The sequence below is a fragment of the Triturus cristatus genome, chromosome 7 (assembly GCF_964204655.1).
Source record: "Triturus cristatus chromosome 7, aTriCri1.1, whole genome shotgun sequence".
Lineage (NCBI taxonomy): Eukaryota > Metazoa > Chordata > Amphibia > Caudata > Salamandridae > Triturus > Triturus cristatus.
In genome coordinates this window covers 815,295,785-815,319,429 of record NC_140590.1, presented here as the reverse complement: position 1 = coordinate 815,319,429, position 23,645 = coordinate 815,295,785, and the positions used below count along the sequence as shown (strand labels likewise).

The 23,645-nt window shown below is 42.4% G+C and overlaps 1 protein-coding gene across 1 annotated transcript in view; it reads right to left on the bottom strand.

Annotated features, from left to right (window-relative positions):
• Positions 1-23,340, bottom strand: part of RBM22 (RNA binding motif protein 22) — a 100,229-nt gene extending 76,889 nt beyond the window's left edge. The window contains exon 1 of the mRNA XM_085617704.1: positions 23,192-23,340. Coding sequence (XP_085473830.1) covers positions 23,192-23,245 — 54 coding nt within the window. The 5' untranslated portion in view covers positions 23,246-23,340. The remainder of the gene's footprint in view (positions 1-23,191) is intronic.
• Between the last annotated feature and the right edge of the window lie 305 nt (positions 23,341-23,645).

Sequence of the window (23,645 nt, the reverse complement as noted above, 5' to 3'; positions counted from 1 at the left end):
GTACATTCTGACCTTGAGATGCTCTGATCATCTCCTACAAAGCCCGCAATAAATCTTGATAAATCCTTCAGTGAGAACTTGTGACATCGAGCCAGGAGCAGGCACATCAGCAACAATCTGAGACTGAATGAATCCCCGATCATGCAAGGTTTCTCAGAACTGACATTGGAACGAGTCCCTGTCAATTAGTAAGGCCAATTCAAAAGAGCTATGACCCTGCCTCTTTCCTGGATGCCCCTGCAGAGCCTTCTGCTGACCTTGTTGCCCATGGGCTCCCATCACTGGTGCAATGTCTTATGCTTACCAGTGAATGGTATATATCGCAGAGGAGTAAACTTCATAGGGTGTCCAACTGAATAACGCCTGCAAAAACACAAACCACTAGAGGGCAGCACATCATAAATTGAGTGTAAACTCTGGGCCGGAATTTAAACAAAATTGAGTCGGCCTGTTCACATCAGCGTGCGCATCTCTGTCCATCGGTACGCGTGCATATTCAGCTTTGGCTGAATCGATTACAAAAGGCTCTCGCATGGCGAAAGCAGTGATGCGCTGCAAACGCCAGGCGAGACCTAAAAACAACAATTGATGGACAGAATGCAGAACAATGTCATACATTCACCCCTGAAGAGGGGTGAAACCCTGAAACCGGTCCTAGGATGCTTGTTTCCGGTCCAGGGAGTTGGCCAGGTCTAAACTGGGGTCGCATGGTGAGCAAAAGAATGATGGATTTAACCCAGATCTCTTGACTGGGGGTGAATGCTTTGATTTGTTCTGCATTCCGTCCATCAATTGTGTGTCTTTTGCTCTCTACATGAACAGGCTTTAAGGAATGACTTTGCAGGTAAATGAGGCGCAAAGGTGGGAGCCAGCAGAAGAGGGCAGAGGGCTATCTCTATAAGGAAATACTGCTTGCGGATAAATGCAAGCACTGCAGGGGCCATGGAAGGATACATCTAAAACATCAATAGCATTAGGAGAGAGATGGATACGTCACTACATTGAGCCAAGGCATGGTTGACAGTCTCGAGCCAGTAGCTGAAAAATGCTGTTCAAAGATGGACAATGGCCAAAAGGGGAAACTACCACAAAAATCCAGGATCCTACATAGCAGATTACCTGCTAACAATGAAACACATAAAACCCACACATTATATAGGGTAGCACTGATATGTGAAAAACCATGAAATTGGGCACAACCAGGTTATGGACGAAAACCCTCACTCACCCGAGAGTGAAAGGCTTCATCATAGGGTTCCTCCAACACACGGGGACTGCAAGGTACCCAGTGTGGGCTACAACTTTACCCAAATGGGAAGGAGCAGGAGTGCAAAGCACGTGTTGGTTCTACCATGATATGATGAAGCCTGTCACCCTCGGGTGAGTGAGGGTTTTCGTCCATAACCTGGTTGTGCCCAATTTCATGGTTTTTCACATATCTTCTATTAGTGCTACCCTATATAATGTGTGGGGTTTATGAGTTTGGAGGACATATAGGATAGAAATTTCTATAATGTAGCTTAGTTCTTCCTTGGATCTTCTCGTGTGAGACACATACTAGTACAGTCCTTGAGCTGTGGGTCATAACCGTTTAGTTTTTCTTTTCCTTTTTTATATATCCCCTGTGTTTAGGTACCATGACTGAAAACACAGGTCTAGCGTTTGATGAGGATATGGTTCAAGCCATATGGCAGACACCCAGCATTTTGGACACACAGACACTTGCATTAACTAAGGAATGGAATATATTAACTAACTTAAAGAGGCAACACAAACGTACAGCGTTACATGCAGCTATTCTCACTGAATATCTGAGATCCAATATAGCACCCCAGGGTCTAGTGGTTTCTAATGCCCTCAAATTGTTTCTTGACAATAAGGTTTTTAAGATCAATAGGTCCAAGATTGCTTGGAAGTGCTCCAGAGATTGGCTGATTTTACTGATTACCACAGCGAAAGAAACATCAGATTTGCTGATAATTGAGATCCAAACATTGGAAAATCAGTTAAAATGCTCTGCTCAAATCACCTTTTATAAAAAACGTTTAGAAGAAATCACTAAGACTCTGAACGAAACAAAGGAGGATCTTATTAAATATAAGGTGAACAAATTGAAAAAAAGATATGGATAGATTCACTCAAGAAAAGATCTACCCATACATTACCGACGAATATACCTCGCAGCCTATCAAAAAGAATAAAATCGACGAGGAGCACGGGGATGGTGCCAGAATACAGATGAATGGACCTCAAACTCAGATGATTGGAGTCAAGCAGATGACTCAGGTTCCAGTGATACAGAGACCGCCCAACATCCTGGTCAAATGAGAGGACGGGGCCATTTTGCTTACAGACCTCCAAAAATGTCTGGTGGCCACCACAACCGTGGCAATTCCAACCACCACCTTTTCAACCGTTTCCTTATCAAGGACCTGGTTATCAAGGGCTTTTTTTTAGGTCAGAACAGGGGACGAAGAGGCAGAAGAAGAAACAACACAGATCGTCGACCAGAGTCACGACTGGAACAACAGAGACCTCAGGTACAGTGGGATCCTGCCTTGGAACAACAGATCACACGGAGCATGTCGGGAGCATCGACCAGTGCCACAACAACCTGATAGTCAATCTGAGCCAGAAAATCCTGAATCCTTTGAAAATTACGATACTCAACAAGAGATTAGGTTTTGTGCCCACATACATGGGCGACGATTTTAAAACCCACCAAGAACTTTTTGCTTTCTTTCGCAAAATTCGCCTGTCTTTCTTCTTTGAGAACATTGTGGTTACCAGGCCAGAAAATTCTGATAGCACTGGCCTGAGAAACAAATCTACATTTGTACCCACATTACAACAACTACCCTCTGAGGTAGCGACATTTGAAAAAGCTGTTATCCAATCTTTCAATGTTGAGAAAAACAAAGCTATTAAGCCATTCTTAACACATGAGTAAAGCAGAAGAGCGATGTGCACTTGATTTAGGCATGGACCCTTTGATTGTTATTAAACAAGCTGATAAAGGTGGAGCGACTGTAGTGATGGATGCGGTAGCTTATCGCACAGAATGTTTACGACAGCTACAAAACACCAAATATTATAAACCCATCATGCGTGACCCAACTATAAGACTACAGAATATTATTCGTAGTCTTGTCAAGGAGGCTACTGAAGCTGGATGGATTACCAGAAATGAGGCAGAATTCCTCACACCCAAACATCCCGGCATTTTACATCTTGCCGAGGATACACAAGAGGCCCCATCCTAGATGGCATATAGTGTCTGCCATTGGTTCTTTACTAGAACCATTGTCACAATTTGTTGACTGGTTTCTTCGACCATTGGTGGCTAAGATGCTATCATACTTGCAGGACACTAAACAGGTCTTATCCTATCTGACCACTATTGAATTTGATCCAGCAATACATCTCATGGCCTCATTGGATGCTGAGGCCCTGTATACCAATGATCCCCAAGAAGAAACTCTCCAGACCATTAAAGATTTATTAGAAGACAACCAGCGCAGTGACCAAACACCCACAGCCTTTGTGATGAAGTGTGCCAATTTAGCCATGAGAGAGAAATTTTTCTCCTTTGAAAATCAACTGTATTGGCAGGTTATGGGCACTTCAATGGGCAGCACTTGTGCCCCCAGCATGGCCAATCTTTTCATGCACTGGTTTGAAGTGGCACACATCTACCCGGTGGAGAATCCCTTCCACAGCAAGTTATTGCTGTGGAAGCACTACATTGATGACATTCTTGTCATCTGGGAAGGGGATCTAAATTCGTTATCAGAATTTCCAAATTGGCTTAACTCTCTCAACATCCATCTTAAATTCACATGTGAAGCGAGCAATGAGACACGACCATTCCTTGATTTGAGACTATATCCACGTGACGGGAAGATATTTACAGAACTTGATCAAAAACCTATGGCATGTAATGCTCTCCTGAATTACAAAAACTTCCATCCTCGTGCTCTCCGTGATAACCTTCCGATTGGACAATTTTTACAGTTGAGAAGAAATTACACTGAGCTTAGAATGTATCAAACATGCAACCAACCTGAGTGCATACCTCCTCACATGCCAATATCCAACACGTCTGATACGGAATACAAATAAGAGAGCCAGGAATAACAACCGAGAGGCCCTGCTTGAAACACATGCGAAACTTCCCTCTAATCGCTTGGTGTGGGTCAGTACTTTCAGCCACCTCAGCACATCGATTAAGAAAGCCATTAATTTCAACTGGCAGATCTTGAACAAAGGCAAAAAGATCTGTGAGAGACCTCTTTTCGCTCTTAAATGAAGCAGAAACCTTGGTAACATCTTGGTGCACTCTCGGCCGAGAGTTTCACGTGAAACAAGTCAACTACGAACTATCCACACTGGTACACCTGTTCAAGGACATTTTCCATGTGGCGCTTGCGTGGTCTGTCATTTGACCACACGCACATCACAATTGGATTTGGGATTAAAAACTCCCTGGTTACTGACAAGCCACACGAACTGCAACTCAGAGGCAGTTATTTATCTAAAACAATGCCGTTGCAAAATGAATTAAGTGGGCATGCCAACTCGAAAAGTTAAAACCAGGATGATTGAACATAAGAGTTCGATTAAGTGCAAGAAATCCAACACAAAACTCACCAGACATTTCCTGGATGCTGGACACACAGAGCAAGACCTTAGATGGGTGGTATTGGATAAACCGCATTACCATAGGAACATGGGACCTCTTGAGACTATATTGTTCCGCAGAGAACAACGCTGGGTGTTTAGATTGGGTAGCCATCTGAAAGGCCTTAATGATGATATAGCCTGGTGTGCTATGGGCTCTCGTTAACATCAACATAGACATCTGATGACATGCTATGCGGCTGCATAGCTTGTCCTGTATTTACACCTGGCTATATTTTTCTTAAAATGGATAGACTTAATGTCTATATGTCCAATAGTAACATCACCTTAGCTATAAAAAACAAGTTCAAAGGGCTCTTTGAAGTAGACTTGTTTTATATGCTAATGATGAGCCTGTTACATCTTGCACACTTATAGAATATATAAATATTTATAGTGTATTTCAATCTCTTACATCGTACCAAGTAAGAGCAGGCCACTACACAGTTAGTCTCGATCGGAGCTATTCTTTACTCCGTCTCTATAGTAACTGTACATGCGGTCGCGATCATGTGACATGCACGTCGGGCGGCGTTTGCCTTACACACTGATATAATTTGCAAACATTAATCGTGCATTTGTTTTTTCCTTATCGTACTTAGTAAGAACAGGCTACCACACAATTAGTTATGTTCGGAGCTTTTGTGTACTCAGTTACCTTGGTAACAGTACGTGCGGCCGCGATTATGTAATACGCACGTCGGACAGTGTTTGGATCACAGCTTTCACTTCCGGATATATAGTAGCGCAAAAGGTGCTCCCTCCAGAGTCTCTGCACAGAGCGCCATGAGTTATAGAAGGTGAGCGGATAGTTTTACATAGTAAGAACCTAATTATGGGAGTTAAGGAACGTTTGGAATATGGTTTGTTTAAAACTGCACCTATACACTTATATCCTTGAATGGCTGTTTAACTCTAAATGCCGGTTTTTAAGGGACAATTACCATTTGCTCTCGATGGAGACTAAAAGGTAGAGGTTACCTTTATCTTTATTTACAATCCAGGGGTTGTATACTGCAGAGCTCTATGCCAATACATGCGCTGATATACAAGAGATACAATTCTAGGTACACTAGTTCTGGCCCTCGGACATTATTTACCTGTTGCTATAAAACACTATACCATCTTGTAATTGATAAACATTTGTTTGAAACCGGGGGGGGGGGGGGGGGGGGGGGGGGGCGGGGTTCGTTTTCCGGTCCTGGTTTTTAGGTGATCTTATGCGGTGGTGTCGGCAATATGGGTCATATCAATCATTTTAACATGTTTATACATTTAACACCCTAATAGCATAACAGACACGGTGTGAGACTCTGTAGAAGGTTGTGTTGACACAAACATAGTATGTGTTAGGTAAGAATTTTTAGGTCTCGGCTAGCGAAGGCTCGCTCGCGAGATTTACTGTTTTAGGAGTGGGGCTTTAACCCGCCCCTTTTTTTCCCTCTTCTCCATTGGCTGGCCTCTTAAATGCTGGTCAGCCATTGGAGAAGAGCTTTGTCTCTCCAAACAAGCCCCGTCTTTTTCGGATTCGGGGGCGTGTTTTTTCGATTCTTTCGGTCCTCTGGAATGTATACATTCCAGCCAATGGCAAGAGGAGAGAAAGAAAAACACGCCCCCGAATCCGAAAACGCCGCTGCATTTCTCCGAGGCATTTCTGCTTGACCTTGGAGAAAGGCGGCGGTGTTCATGGCTTAGCTTAGGGAATTTGTGATGTTTCGGGTTTTTCCATGCCTATTCTATTAACGAGGCCTTTTACCGTTATAATAGGGCGCCGTCTTGCCCGATTCAAAGTCCAGTTAACTGCAGTTGTATTTAATTAATATTTAGATCATGAAAGCTGTTCTAGAATGTTGAATGCGAAATAGATGCTCGCCAAATAACATGGAAACGTCAGCCTGCGAATAACATATTGGCTGAATGAGATGCTGTCAGCATTACTTAATAAGGTGGGAAATAAGATGCTAATTTCTGCTCGGCCGCCGGGTGGTGCAATACACACATTTGTGAGTATGGCACATTTCATGTTCCAGTTTGCAAAATATTTAATCCTGAATCGAAGAGCACTCACTAGCTTGGGTCGTGAAGCTGTTGTTGCACTCGTGCCACCTATAGCAGCCCTGGTCCGGATGCGAGTTTACACTGCAACCCGTCCATGCATCTCGCGAGAACCGCTCTTCCTGTCGCTGAGCGCTGTAGGCTGCCCGCACAGCTCTTGCGAGATCAGCCCGGACCCATCATGGCAGAAGGTATTGCTTGCTTGTTCAGTGTGCGCCAGAGCCGGGTTTCAGGGGGGTGGTGAGAGGGTGCCTGTGGTCCTGTACATGCACCCAACCTCCTGGGGTCACCCGCGTACCATTGAGCGGCTGGGTTTAAAGCCAACTATTTTACGTGTACTGGTCCACGCCCTGCTGAGGCTGGAGCCGGCTAAGCTGTCATCTCATAACTACTTTGCCTTCAGCAAAACCTGAACTTGCCAGTTACAAACCCTGTAGTCTCAGGAGATGCTAGTATGGCTTTATTCTTCGTGGTCCGTATTCCGATATTACTATATTTTTGTAAAATCCAAGAGGCATGTTTTGCCTCTGGCAGAATAAACATTGCAGTGTCTCTCACAACAGACTTGTGCACAATGTTTCAGTTGTTTTCGCGTGGCCTTTATTACCTAGGAGGATCACTAAGTGTATTTTTCTAAAACTGTATACTTATGATTGATGTTTAATGTTCTTCCTAGAGAGAGATCGGAGTTTTGTCTAGTGGAAGTTTTGACTCCTGGAAAGGTAGCACATAGGGTTAATGTGCCTGCAGCAAAGAACATGTACCATACAGATCACAAAGTGCACATAATGTAAATAGGTCAGTGGGCTACTGCGTGTGTGTAGGTGGCTCTATTTGTGTGTGGGTTGCTCTATGTGAGTGGCTCTGTGGGTGGCTGTGTGTGTGGCTTTGTGTGTGTGGGTGCAAATGCAATAGGTCTCGCATTTGAGAGTGATTAAGCTATTGACATTGTAAATAACAATGCCGTTTCTTTAAATGTTTTAAAAACAAAAACAAAAATAATGTCATGAGCAATGCCAATAGCTCTAACTTTAACAATGCCAAGACTGTTGCATTGTAAATGCTTGTTATTTACTTGAACACTGATCTTGGGTAATGGTATACACAGGTGTAAGTTTTGCCACTGTTAAGATGTGGTTTTATTATATTTGTCTTACAGAGCCTCCTGACCTATCATATTGATCGATACATGCGCGTGATGGTCAAGAAATTGATGCCCAAGTACCACATTATGATTTTTACACTTGATACAGCAGAGTGACTATCTTTTGATCCTGATGAACGCCTTGAACTACATTGTCACTAGGGCAGAAACATGTTGATCACTAGATAGGGTATTTATTTATAACCCTATATTCACTTGCATTTTAATTGACTATCACATAGGAAGGAAGAATAAAGTTGTTGCCCCTATGTAGATAGCTTTTAATACACTCCACTTTATTATTTGCATTCTGCCCCTCCTTACCATACAGAGTTGGCAGAAACAACACGTGCTTTGCACTCCTGCTCCTTCCCATTTGGGTAAAGTTGTAGCCCACACGGGGTACCTTGTGGTCCCCGTGTGTTGGAGGAACCCTATGATGAAGCATGTCACCCTCGGGTGAGTGAGGGTTTTCATCCATAACCTGGTTGTGCCCAATTTCATGGTTTTTCACATATCTTCTATTAGTGCTACCCTATATAATGTGTGGGTTTTATGAGTTTGGAAGACATATAGGACAGAAATGTCTATAATGTAGCTTAGTTCTTCCTTGGATCCTCTCATGTGAGACACACAACAACACAGTCAGACTAAATTATTACAATTCACTGGGATCGTTTTTTAATTATTTAAAAGATTTGACAGACTACCTATCAGTTCTGCATTAGGTGAATTTAAACACATAAAAATAGCATCTTTCAGAGTTTGCGAATAGCTTTTGATAAAAACTGGTTTCAGACAGTATGAACATGCAACGCAGAATACTGAAAACATACAGGCTATATGGCTAATATTTTTATTGTACAGTCAAACGACATCCGACTTCTCAAACTGAGGAGCCCATGATGGTCTGAATTCCTATTAGTTCCTCTGAATTCATTGAATCTAAGTCTTAGCAATTGATGAGAAACAGAGCTATATATAAATCCTACACATTTCTGTGGGTTCAGACTTGAATAAGATGGTAATAAACAAACAGTGTGTTTCCTCCTTAAAAATCTTTTCAATATGAAGGTTTCCTTAAATTGTTTGCCATCTATATACAGCAATAACTCTAGGCTTAATATAGCTGAAAAAACAATAACTGGCCCAAACATTGCCACAATGGGATAACTGTTGGTTGCAAATGTATAGCCACACAATGTTTTTACTGATGCCAGGTTCTGCATATCTCACTGTAGGACAGTATTTTAAGAAATTACTTTTAGCCATCAATACATGCTTAAACGTACCAAATTAGAGACAAGCATGATTGTTTTTAGGTCGAGCCTGTGCAGTACATGTGCTGCTCTGGGAGGCATGCTGTATTTAAGTATGGAGTTGAAGCCGCACCCACCCGTCGCCCATATTTTTCATTGGCTTGTGTCATTGTCCTTTGTAAATGCTGGCTTCTGATTCGTTAATATGCTGGTTATTCCCTCCCAAGTACAGCCTAGTCTTCATTTGTAACCTCCCATGAGGACTGGCCCTTTTACCTCTATTGTTACACGGTAGATCTTATTTAGTCTGTAAGCGCTATTTTCTTTAATGAGTTTCTCCTACTGCAAGCACGACATGCTTCCCTGAAACATTCAGCGCCCATGCACGCTTTCACTTTCCAAGCAGATCGGTACAATGGCGGCCACTGATTTGAAATGAAATAGGCTTCGCATTTACAAGAGTTTCAGCTATTAGTAATGTAAATGATAATGCCTTTTATTTATGTGTTAATTATCAAAACAGATAAAAGGCATTGTCATATACTATACCAATAGCTTTTACTCTCGCAAATGCGAGACCTATTGCTTTGCAAATGCTTGTTATGTTGTGATAATGCAAATCCCTAAATAATTTTATTTGCACCTTGTCCACATTGAAAAACGTATTTTGCATAAAGAATAGCAACTATTTTGCCTAGATCACTTGTAGTATCGGCTGAATATATTGGCGGTCCAGTTTGTAAACAAGCCTTCCCAAAGTTAAAATAAGACTGCTTTTACAGTGACGTAGGGAGGGGTGGGGATTAACATAGGGTGTGGGGCAGTTATCGGACAGAGGGAAGCATCACATTAGGGAGAGACCAAGTAAACACATGCACTCTCATAGTATGCTGCATGGAAAAGAAACAAGCATTGGCATAGCCAATAGATCTCACTTCTGGGACCTCATATGTTTTTTTCCAGAGGTGTTTGGAAGTTTGGTAAGAGATGCAATTTAACATAAAGGGATTCCACACCACGTTGATACATTCAGTACCTGCAGTTTAATCAAACGAGAAGAGGGCATGGGGAAACCTCTTATAATATCTAAATCAATGGAGAAGGCACGCTTTACTGCAACTTGCGCGGGGAAGAGAGGGGGAAGAGAGGGGGAAGAGAGGGTGAGGGTGAGAGGGAAGAGAGGGGGAGAGGGTGAGGGTGAGGGTGAGAGGGAGGAGAGAGGGAGAGAGGGTGGAGAGAGGGAGAGAGGGAGAGGGGAAGAGAGGAGGAGAGAGGGAGAGAGGAGGAGAGAGGGAGAGGGGAGGAGAGAGGGAGAGGGGAGGAGAGAGGGAGAGGGGAGGAGAGAGGGAGAGGGGAGGAGAGAGGGAGAGGGGAGGAGAGAGGGAGAGGGGAGGAGAGAGGGAGAGGGGAGGAGAGAGGGAGAGGGGAGGAGAGAGGGAGAGGGGAGGAGAGAGGGAGAGGGGAGGAGAGAGGGGGAGGGGAGGAGAGAGGGGGAGAGAGGGAGAAAGAGTGGGAAGGAGGAAGAGAGGAAGGGATAGATAGAGGGAGAAAGGAAGGCACAGAGGGAGTAAGAGAGGTAGGGACGGAAAGAGGGAGAGCAGGAGGGAGGGGAAAAGGAGGCAGAGAGGAAGGGCCGGAGGGAGGGAGAGAGGAAGGGCCGGAGGGAGGGAGAGAGGAAGGGCCGGAGGGAGGGAGAGAGGAAGGGCCGGAGGGAGGGAGAGAGGAAGGGCCGGAGGGAGGGAGAGAGGAAGGGCCGGAGGGAGGGAGAGAGGAAGGGCCGGAGGGAGGGAGAGAGGAAGGGCCGGAGGGAGGGAGAGGGGAAGGGAGGGAGAGGGGAAGGGCCGGAGGGAAAGTGTGAAAAATGAGTAAGAATGAAAAATAGCAATGAAGAGAGGGGTGAGAAAGACGACAAGAGTTAAAGAGATTAGAAAAAGCAGAAGAGAAGAAAGATGAGGAAGAGAGAGAGAGAGACACACACGTAGCGCAGGAGCGAGACTATGTGAAAGAGAGAAAGAGTGACCGAAAGAGAGGGAGTACGAGAGAGCGAGCGAGAAACAGGGTGAATAAGAGAGATGAACAACTAGAGAGGGGCGGAAACTGAGAGAGAGAGGCAGGTAGACGTCACCAGCAGCAGAGCTGACGCTGTCCCCTTGGGTCGGTAAGTACTCAGACAGGTCAGTGTGAGAGGCGCAGCCTTTCAAGCGCTATGTTACACAGTCTAACTAAATACAACCAAAACTGTTTAAGCAAAAAAATTGGACATTAAAATGAAGCGTAAAAAAGAGAAACAAATGCTAATCCGAAATGCAGTTTTAGCTGGGCCGCCTTGAAGCACTGACATTTTACTGAAGTGCTGACTGTGGCGGTGTCTTAACATCTAAAGAAAAGGACAAGTTGAGGCATCAGGTGCATGGAGGGCGGCGGAAAGGGCAGTGGGCCATGCCTGGAGAGGTATGTGTGCGCCGCTTAATTCACAGGGTCAAAACCAAAGCCTGCTTCCTGGCTCCCCTCCGACGACCACTGACCCAGCTGGGGAATTTAAAGTAGCGCTGACACCGGATCAGTGTCAGAGAAGCGCTGTAGCACGCATGAAAGAACATTACGGCCTTGTATACATCTCCATGCCAAAGCACCTTAACCCCTTCGATGCGTGCGTCGGCCAACGGCCGTCGCGAGCACTACCTCCGTAGTGCTGTGCATGTCCGTTGGGCGACGCGGCCCCGTCCACGCACGGAAACGCCCGCACAGCGGCGGATTTTACGCCACGGTAAACGGGTTAAAAATAAAAGCCCTTTCATGCCTAAAATGTTTACAGGAGAAAAGCTTTAAAAAAATTCCTAAACATTGCGGCACACACAACCCTAAATTAAGCTCCTTGCATGTACTAATATTACGGCCCTAAGTTGACTACAACCCAACAAATTTGCCGCAAAATCGGCATAAAACTGGTAAACAAAATAGGATAACGGAGGAGTAGGCAGTGTTTACCACAAGCTTAATATAATGCCACAGTATGTGATAACATATAAGGCCCCTGAACGCGGTAACAACAGCCCTGATACAACATTTCTTTGTGAACTACGTAATAATGTGAGGCAAGGAGGGGGGGGGGAAAGCAGACAAAGAGGGGGCGGGCAGCAGCACTATGTATATGGGAGCACACAGCGTGTGCTTTAGTGAAGTAAATATGTGCACTGGCATTGGATGTTAACAGTGCATGTGTTTAGGCCCGGACAAAAAAAAGACATGTCCCGGACGCAAAATACAAAGCGAATGCGCGCCTATCCTAAAATTAATTCCGACAACCCCGTCCCTCCTTGCAGGCACCAACATTACGGCCATGTATACATCTTTATGCAGAAGCACCTTGGAAATAAAAGCCCTTTCGTGCCTACAATGTTTACAGGAGAAAAGCTTAAAAAAATGCAACTGTCGTGAGTGTCGCGTTAGGTAAACAAAAGTTTCTTTGAAGTGGGGGAAGTGTGTCTGCAGAAACGGACGAGCAAAAAAAATACAGCTTAGAAGGATATAATAGAGCGCCCGAGGCCGTGAGTGTGGCGGTAGGTAAACAAAAGTTTATTTAAAGTGGGGGAAGTGTGCCTGCAGAAACTGACGAACAAAAAAACAAAAAAACACAAAAAAACGGACCCACAAAGCGCAAACCATTTCCCTTGCGGGAGCGAGCAGGGGCACCATCTGTTTGCAAGTTAATTACAAACAGATGTTGCCACAGCTCGTGCCCGCAAGGGAATCGCCAAACGTGCACGCGTTGCCAATGAAAGCAATGCAAAGCGTGCACGTTTTTTAGCGAAAAAGCAAATCGATTCCAAGAGGTCCCCTCCTATGCCTTGCATGCACGCTGCGTAGGCGAGACCTAAAAAACTAGTTCCTTAAATGTGAGCAGTGGAAGGATATAAGCCAGCCAATTAAAAGGATAGAAGGGAGACTATGCTCTAAGGGAGGGTGAAACACATGAAAGAGAAGGCAAGAAACTGAATGAGAGTGACAATAAAGCCAACCAGTGGTAAACAATATGCAGGCTGCAAGTAAGCTGTAAATGTTTGGCATGGTCCACAAGAGGCTTTCACCTACAGACGGGTAATACCTGTCCGGTAGGAAAGTCCTAAAATTGGTAAAATATGATTACAAGGAGCAGGAGGTCAAGTGGGTAAGCAGTGTACAAACTAAAGCGTAACTGTGCAAGACACATCCCTGCTTTAGGACAATATATGTGGGTACCTATAAACAAAATTTCTAATTTGTAACTTCACCTGTACCCATGTATTGTGAAATAATAATTACCCACAGGAGAGAATCTCTTATCTCCCAATCTGTCAGTTCTCCCACAATCCATTTCAATCTATACAGTGAAACGCTGATTGGCAGTCAAACAAATAACAGAAATAACTTAATAGTGGTAAACCTTTAAAAGCACTAGCTACTGCATTATTGCTAGTGCTGCATGCTAATCAGAATTTTGTCTCAAATGATGTAGAATTTCTTTTTCAGCTGCAAAAGCCTGCAAGACATCCAACAGAACTTTGACAAACTACTCAGCCTCTACATCCATTAAAGCTATCTTGATGTAGTTGTCTGGCTTTGCAGAATCACGCTCCTTATAAAATGGATGTAGTACTGTCCCAAGTCAGTCAGTGTCTATGATACCAGCAGGCAGTTGTTAAAAACTATCAATTGTGTGGCCCAAATGGTTTTATTTGATTTAAATAAGTTTGTAAACATATCATCTGGGGAGCCAGGGTCACAATATAAATGGCTACAGTTAATTATGTTTTTCACTTTGTGTACTCAACAATATTGAATATTATCTTAGCTTCTAGTTTTACTCACCAAAGCCTTTAAATTATATCTAGACTATATAGCCTCCTCGATATTGCTAACAACAATTCCTGAAGATCATCTTACCAGACCTTTGAAAATTCTGAATTCACACAAGCTAATACATTGTCTGATTAGTTCTCTATTCCTAGCCACTGCCTCCAGTTTTAATGCTTTTGTGAATCGGGGATTAAATGTTCTAACTTCCAAATCCACAGTAGATTTTTGTTAATCAATGAACAGATCATATATCTTATCTACTAATTTATTCCACTAGCTGACATTACAAAGGACTGTGACATATGCTATCCAGTGGCTCTTGATAGATTTCAATATGGTCTATTTTATTAACATTATATAATGAACATTTAATGCATTTAATTTGATCCACTCCTAGAAGCTAATTGCATACATTTTGTCTGATCAACTTTAAACGTAGATGCAAATAGCTGCCAAAAAAAAAAAAAAGATCATACAAAATGATGCATGTATACAGGGATACAGGGATACATGCGTATAATTGGCAGGTAGATCACAATGGACCGTTCACTGACAGCACTAAATTCTGAACCATGAATATCAGCTAAAAAAGCTTCACTTGTACAATCCTATCTTCGATTCTGAACAACAGTTGGGGAAATTGCAATTTTTAGGTCACACCAAGCAACCTGATCATCACTGTGATTCTTAGTTGACAGATTGAAATTGTATTACCCCGTAACACAAAGAGAACAGCTGCATATTGATAAAAACAACTAATTCAACACAGTTACTATGTTCTTGAACATTTTGCAGGATTTATATCTCCTCTGATCATTAATATTTCAACTGGAGATTTCGAAACCTCATCCACCAACATAACTGTCTGCACAAAGGGTTCTCCATGGCTGAATAGAGTTGTTAAATTCAGACTCTGCAGTACTCGGATCACCCATAGATGGATCGGGTTATAGGATATTTAGGGAGAACATTTGGTTAAGACACTGCTTTAGTGGGCAGTTAGCATTTTACCTTCTCAGAAGGCAGAGAGACACCCATCCAGCAACAGCCATTAATTGCCGGCTCATGGTTTAAAACATCCCTACTAAATAAAGGTCTCTCTTTAGAGGAATCAATTCACTAGAAGTACATTTGATTTAAATCGAATTTACTAGTAGCACAAATGTATGCTGAACCAGATGCTTGTTTCAGGATTAAATCAACTCAGGGGGTGATCCTTATTGGACTTTGGTCCTTTATATAATTGTTATTGTGCCAGACCCACGCATCATCAACCCCTCACAAGCCCTTTGCAAAAAGCTCTCTGAATTCTTCTGTAATATAATCACCTTCATGTACAGCAACTTCGACTCAACCAGACCCCATTACTGTTACAACTAAGCTTCTCATCACAGCCAATGAACTAACCCAGACCATGTGGCACTGCTACCATGAAGTCCATCCACTCCGCCACCATCTGACACTTGCCCCACCACGTCTTCAGAAAGGACTCTTGCCAATCAGTGAAACACTAAACACCCATCCTCAATGCCTCCATCGACTGGGCCAAAGTCCCAGACACTTGGAAACATGCCACAGTCATGCCTCCTGCTCAAGAAACCATCCGCTAACCCAGCCATGCTTTCCAACTATAGACCCCTCTCCCTCCAACCATACCCGAAAAAGGTCCTTAAGAAACACATCAACAGACGTCTCACCAACCACCTGCTCCTCGATGTCATGCAAGGCCAACCACAGTGGAAAACCTGCACTCATTGCTGACAGAAATTACATTTGCATGATTCTTGATGGAGGAGGCACTGCAGCTATCTTCCTCCTTGACCTCTCTGCGGTATTTGACACAGTCTCACACCCCATCCTCATCAGGGGCCTGCATGTGATTGGCTTCCAAGGATCTGTTCTCCACCGGATCTGCTCCTTCTTAATGGCTAGAAAACAAGCTGTCCTATCCAGACAATAAGCAACTCATACTCTCCCCCTCAGACAAGATCCTCAGCACAGGAAACCAGTTCCCCGTCTGCATGCCCAAAGTCGCTAACTAGAGGAAAACCAATTGTCTCAAGCTCAACCTAGACAAGACAGACATAGTGATCTTCGAAAAGAGCACCTCACCATGGGACTCCAACTGGTGGCCAGCCGAACTCTGACCCACACCCAGAACCTATGCCAGGAAACTCAGAATTATCATCAACAGCAAACTGGAAGGGACGGCACAAGTCAAAGTTGTCACTGCATCCTGCTTCTACATCCTGAAGACGCTGAGGATGTTCTTAAAGTGGTTCCCAAGCAACACAAAGAAAACTGTCACTCACGCCCTAGTCAGTCATCAGCAAGTTCACTATGGGAACACCCTCAACAACAGGATCACCAAGCAACTCACTAGAAGACTACAGACCATACAGAACTCCACAGCCTCACTCATCCTCAACCGACCGTGCAGAACTCACATTACACCACACCCCAGAAACGTACACTCTATTCCAATACATAAACTTGCTCAGTTCAAATTCCTCACACACACGTTCAAGGGACTCCACAACTCAGGCCCCATTCTACCTGAACAGTCTCATCTCCTTCCACCGACCATACAGACACCTCTGCTCTGCATGACTCCTACTTGCCAACATCCCACACCCACACAAAGTTCAGGACGATAAGCGTTCTCTTACATCACTCCTAAATCATGGAACAACCTCCCCTGCCCATCAGAGCCTCCTCCTATCTGCCTGAAATCTGCAAGTTGAAGACATAGCTTTTCAATTATCCAACCTACCATAGGTAGGGCTAGGCACACACACCTACTCAGTGCCAGGATACACTTGCAGGTGACAGTGCACTTTAAAAATACACATCACAAAACATTATGTTGTACTCGCGCAGTAAGCAGTACACTTGGATATTTTGGCATTCTAGGTGTATAATCATTATCAACAATAATCAATATACTCCAGGGATGTGAAATTCCTATAGCCCGACGACCAGGACATATTGTTCGGGGTCAAGGGCAACAAGTTTTCATGTGTGTTTTGTCCTTGGGACAAGTAGGCCCAACCCCCTGCAACACAAACCCTTTGACTGCCAGTTTGCAGTACCACATTATGGATCAGGGAGGTGCACTGTCTGCAGTTATGGTAATATTTTTGTCCTCATATTAATGCTGTTCAAACTGGTATTTATGGTTCATTAATTGAAAGTCTTTATTATTAGGGTGAGCACTCTTAAGTAAAATGTTGTACGCTCCGACTGCCCTACTGACAGTGGTTCCAGTATAAAAAGGTGTACACCCGTTTCCAAAGTTTAGCAATATGAGGCTAAGTATAATGCTCCCAGAATGCTCTCTGATTTGATACAAATATTTGCAGGAGCTTGAAAGCAAGATTGATGATTATTTGCTTTCAAAATAAAATGTTCATTAAAAAAATACAAGCAGGAAAAATACATTTAGCTAAACTACTGTAAAATTTCAGGTACCATTTCTTTGCAGCATCATTTAGTAATATGTGTTGATACAAGCTAGTATTTCCCAAAAATATTCATAATGGACAAATCAGTGTAACCAATTTCAATAAGATTATGGGAAACAAAAATAAACATTGGCAAAGCCAGTAGGTGGGAAATTGGTTGTTAGCTTTTTAGTTTTGTCAATGTATGACTTGTTTTGGCATGGTTTTTGTAAAACCTTATTGGTGTGGGAGCTGGCGGGCCCTCACCATTATAACAAACATTGGCAAAATCAAAAATGATTTTTTATCTCAAAAAGCACACACTGCCACAGTAGTTACTGGCACTGAACAAAACTACTTTGTGTACCGATATGCTCATTGTGATTGAGCAGAAAGCTGTCACTCACAGTGAAGCCAGACGATACAGAGAGAGAGAGAGAGAGAGTTTTAATAAACACAAAAGGTCATGGTCAACACCAGAGGAAATTTGCGGACCAGTTATTAAAGAAAGTCTTAAAAGTGCACCTATGGTATATGTCCTTGCTTTAAGTGCAGCTATACGGCTTTCAGGAAATCCCAAGAATTTATAGAAGTAGGACAAGAAATAGTAATCCTAGAAAATATTTGGGAACTGCATTTTAGCATGAGCAAATATGTATGTGTAGATTTGCTCATGCGAAAATCTGAGTGTTTGCAAGTTCACTTTCCCTCCAACCACCTTTTTCCCCAACTCTGGAAGAAGGTTTACGCCTGCCATTGTCAGGAGTAAATTTCCAAAATTTCTCAGCATGAGAAAAGATTAGAGAAGAGTTGTTGAAAACCCTTAAAACATGCAAGTTAGTAGGTATGCACAGACTCAAAAGAGCATTCTAACCCTGGAACAATTGCTTACCACTATCTTTAGCCCCAGTATGTAGATCTGCGGAAACATAATAGGACTGCAAGTATTCAAACACTACTACGGTATGAGCCCTGGCCTAATCAGAAAGGCTATATCTGAAGCTCTTATATAATGAGTATGCTGCCATATTTTGTCCCCGCACTACATGGCACCAAAAGGGACAAGTGGATTTTGTTACAGGACTAGTAGATTTATGAAGCAACCTGCCCCATGGACAAGCAGATATTTTATTAAATTCCACACCCCTGTACTCTTTCTGGAGAAGACAAGTGGAGTAACATCAGAGAGATCGAATATTATCATAGTATCTTCTCTTACCTTCAATCCCCTTTGGATTAACAAATTCAATAGGCTTTGTCAGCACCGGTCAAATGTCTTACATCAACGTGGCTGGCAAATCATTTTTAAGAGGTATCCACAATTTAATACATGATGCATGTAGGAAATACAGTTTGCGTGCACAATCAAACTGAGGAGGTTATCTTACTCAGGTAGGTTCTTTGGTGTCACAGTGGTACTAATAATCTCATCATCAATTCTAAATCCATCCCTACCTTCTCTTTAATTCAGTGTACCACATGTGATAGAAATTATGTTGGAAGTGTTTTTGGTACTACCTGCATTATTCCAAGTGCACAATTCTCTTAACCGGTTGTCCTTCTATTGATATTGTAATCATATTTTACTTCTGTTCCTAAACTAGAGAATCTGCAGAAATACCCACACAGAATTTTCAGTTCGAGATAGGGACATTTATTTTGACTTCAGCAGAGCTGGACACTTTATGTAATGTGCTAATTTCTTGATCTGGGGAATAAAATTGTTGTACTGTTGTGTCTCGATCTGCGTTGTGCATTACTGTTTGTGTTTTTATCTCGAAAGCTCCTTTTAGCCTCGTATAAGAATCAGACAGAGCAACTTGCCAATCATCAACAGCTGATATAGCAGATACTTATTTCTTAATTATTCCTACTTTACAATCAGGCTCTCTCGTTAAACTAAATGTAGTTCCTTACATGAAGTAACAAACAGGAGTCTTGGAGGCTTTCAGCATTGCAAACCTATCAGTGGTCTCAAAAGTAGAATACATTTTGGTGTGGCGGATATTTAGAGATTGTGCATTAGGTAGAGAATTTGTAATCATGACTTTATTCTCTGATCTGAGAAATGTTTGCAATGTTTTTCCATTTTTTCTTAGACAATACACCATAGTGTCTTCTAATCCAGCAATCCTATCTATTATTTTATCTACATGAACCGTCACTTTGATGCCATTATCGCCGTCTTCCTAAACAATACTAAATTTAGTAAATGAAGGACTCCAGCGGACAACATTAACTTAATCCCCTGTCCTTTGCCTAGCGCAAGTTAATAATGTAAAAGTAATTTATTTTGTAGTCTTGATTGCAGTTGGATCCTCATATGGAAAATGTGTGACTAAGCACAAAATCTTGCCTATCATCTCACAGTGTAAATATTGGCTGATACACCGATACTTTTGGAACTCAGATAAACTCTTTAAAATTGATAAACTCCAATAAAAAGCTGGAATTGCCTATCCAAAAGTCGATTACCTCGAGCACATGCTATTTTCCTGCCATATGCTCCAGTCCTTTTATGGAGAGATATTAATAACATTATCTTCCATTGTAAAATTACCCTGGTCCCCATCCTCATTAGTCATGGCCTGTGGATTAATACCACATCCCCTCCACTAGAAAATGCAAAGCGCCCATTATTAGACCTATTACTTACACTAGGTGTTAAAACAATACTCTGTGATTGGACAGATTTCAAATCCATATCCTACTACACATGGTGGGCCTGGGTATGCTTCCTTAGAAGCTCTGACAACATTTTTCCTAACAAAAGCTACAATCATACTGTCTCCATACAGCTCTGGCTACCCCAAGACATTTACCTACATAACGAAGTTCCGTCTATCCCTAATCCAGAGCTGAATACTACCTTTTTAAAGATATAGCCCCGCACCCCCTCTTCTCCCAGTCACCTTCTGATATCCACATGAATCCCCACCTTCTGTTTCCCTCTCCTTCTATCCCTCTTCCTGCTCTCCCCCTCTCACTCTCTACTATCAACCTCTGCTCTTGGTCCCCTCACAGTGGAACCTTCATCAACAGTATAGAAGCTTACCACGAGGACTTCCCCTCTCAATGGAACTCAGGGTATCAATCTTCAAACGCCACTGTAACAGAGTAATAGCTCAAAAAATGTTTTAAAGCTCTGTATGTAACACCCACTGTAGTACACATTTTTTTATCTCTTGCTATACTTTCATGCTGTACTATTTTATTGAAAATGTGCAATAAAATGTAAATAAAAAAAGTGTAGGGGAAATTTTTAAAAGTACAGTTGTGCTATGTTAGCCACAACCAGAGCATATACTCTGGCATTCAGAAAATTGACTTCTCTATATTTATGCAGCCTGAGATATCAAGCTGATTGGCTGAAGATTCAAGTGAATGTGGAAATGTTTATTTTAAAGCTGATTTAAGGTACAAATGTCATACTTGTGCATGTTAATAGGCAGGGTGATGCTGCTGTGAGACAGTGCAAGATATTTCGGTTCTGAAAGCATAGCAAGCTTGTCACAAGTCTGCAAATACGCTCCATCTGGATACTTTTTAGCAGTGTTATATATTATAAATGTATTATTATTAATGAATAGTTGAAATCCTATGCATGAAATACTGCCTCTTTTTGGTGGATGCCTCATGTTTTAGAGGTTCCCCACTAGCAATGGACTTTTATGTAGTGGCAGGAAGCTGCAGCACTGCCATAGGTCCCTCATTAAACCCATACTATTTTTCAATTCATGGATTGTGTTTTTTGCATGAAATACCTCTCGAAAGAATTACTTAAGAATCTCAGGTATACCTCTCCTCCACTCCGTTTCGCTTTTGTGGAATGCCAATATAAAAATATTACATATGTATCCAGTTTGGAATTAATAATCATCATCATTAAAGACTGATGATGATGATGATGAGTTCCCAACTGGATACATTGTCTCTCCCTGCTTCTATTTTGCTCACACGTCACCCTCTTTTTCTTAGCTACACTACCACAACACTAGTGGTGTTTGCGGTACAATAAATCTGTATGTTATATTGCTAATGCTCGTCAACCTACCTAAACTGAAGGATAAACACATCTAACTTTCCTTTAGAGTCCAACCAGTCTATCTTCTCCATGCAATTTCCAGCCTCAGGACGTTGAAGAATGTAAACAGTGTAACACTGTTATTGCTAAGAGGCTGCCTCTTGCCTTTAGATTTCATCACATGGATTTGGCTCATCTCACTCCTGTTTAATGTGTTCAAAATATGCATGCATGCATGTCAATTTGCCAAGACGATAGATTCATACAACCCCCGAATTGCAAATGTAAAATGAGGATATTCAAATCAAAATGTGTATGCAAGATAGGTCAGAATGTCAAGACAGGATAACGAAGTACAAATGCCACACACTGCTCTAGATTAGGAGAATCTTCTATTGTCTCGATGTTTCCCAAAAACAAACTTGTAATAGTGTGTAGCACCAAGAACGATTATTTCAATTTCAGCTGCCCAACAGCAATATGTGCTTCTGCAAAACCCACACACACTTTTTAAAAAGCCTCGATTTTTTATGCAGTCGTTCATTATAACCTCAAAAACATGTGAAAATGCACAAACTTTCCACCCCGCGAAAGATGTTACCATTTCTTCACAGTCTAACACAATAAACAAGATCATTGTTGGTAGCCCGAAATACAACATTTCAGTGAGTCTAGAATCAGATGGTAAACTAACTTCTTAAACTTGAAAGAAGTGATCCCTTTACACCTACGTGAAATTGTGTGGCTGACTCCCATTAGACGCAAAAATCATATTCAAGTTCCTGTGAACAATACACAATACCATAGTTACTTTGAAACCATAACTACCCAAAACGTCATAAATGTTCGAAAATGTGCGGAGCCAGATAGCTTCAGCCTTCGCACCCATCTTCATTGCATAAGTTAAATATTACAAAAGGGACGATAACTGCCGGATATTCCACGCATGGATTTACATATAGAGGGGGCTTTACCCAGACATGCTTGATGGTTCGGGTACGGTTAAAAGGACAAAGGATCAAATAAAGTTGGAATAAGAAGCAGCGTTTCCAAAGATCACTGTTTACAGTCAACATTTAAAACGAATCTACTAAAAATATTGATTTAAGAATGGACCTGGACTATTTCTTCATGTGTACTTCTATTAACCGAAATAGCTCAATTTCTGTTTCAACACTCAGTACAGCGTTAGAATCGCCTCAGTAATAGACCTTTGATGTGGGCAATGGGGCACGAGTACAATATTTTCATTGTAGTTTAAATGAATTATATCATGTTATACTACTAAAATCAGCTTGTCAACAACTCTGCTCTCCTATGCAGTCACCTCCACAAGAAGGGCAACCCACATAAACCCCAGAGGTCAGCAAACCCTTCCCTAGAAGACACCAAATAACACCATCCACATGACAGGATGCTGACAATGTACATGGAACTTAATCATGAGAGTGTTCGGTGATTAGAAACACACATAAAAAGCAGTGTTGTTATTAGAGACACCAACCCAGCAAAGTGACATGGAGAGTGCTAGACCATAATCATGGCATCAAAGCATAACAATTGGTGAATTGGCAGAACCCCTGCCTAGTGGCGAGCTATCCTCTATAACGGGACTGCATCAGTCTTCACTTTATTTCCAATACGGGATGCATGTAGTTGCCTATAGCTTTATAAAGAGAGCAAGGCCAACAGCACCAGGCGCTTCCCCTCCTCCCCAAAAAACAATCCGTGCGCCGATCTACCAACATACCGCGTCTTCCCAGTTCTGCCGGTTGTAAGTATTCGAACCCAGGGAAGTCGCCATCTTGGAGAACACCACTGCCACCTTTGCTACGGCTGCGCAGACCGCTGTTATCCCATAATGCAGCAGGGGACCCGGAAACACAAACGCGGAGACGTACACAAGAGCTCTAATAAATGACTAGAGTGCTCTTTTACCCTGGAATGTACTGGCACTAAAGCCATGACGCTAGACAAAACACACCTTAGCATCTTTAGCTTAACGCTGCAGCAAGTAAATTTGTAGAGGAAAACGTTTCTTACCTGAACTACTACCAGTCGTAAATCAAATAGCGGACCAAACTAAATTGAGTCCATTTATAGCACCGTTAGGCACATTTAGATATGATCTTTCCTAAAGTAAAATAGTGGACATTTGTTCACGTTTCAAGATTCTTCAAAGGCTCGAAATGGCGCTTGAATAC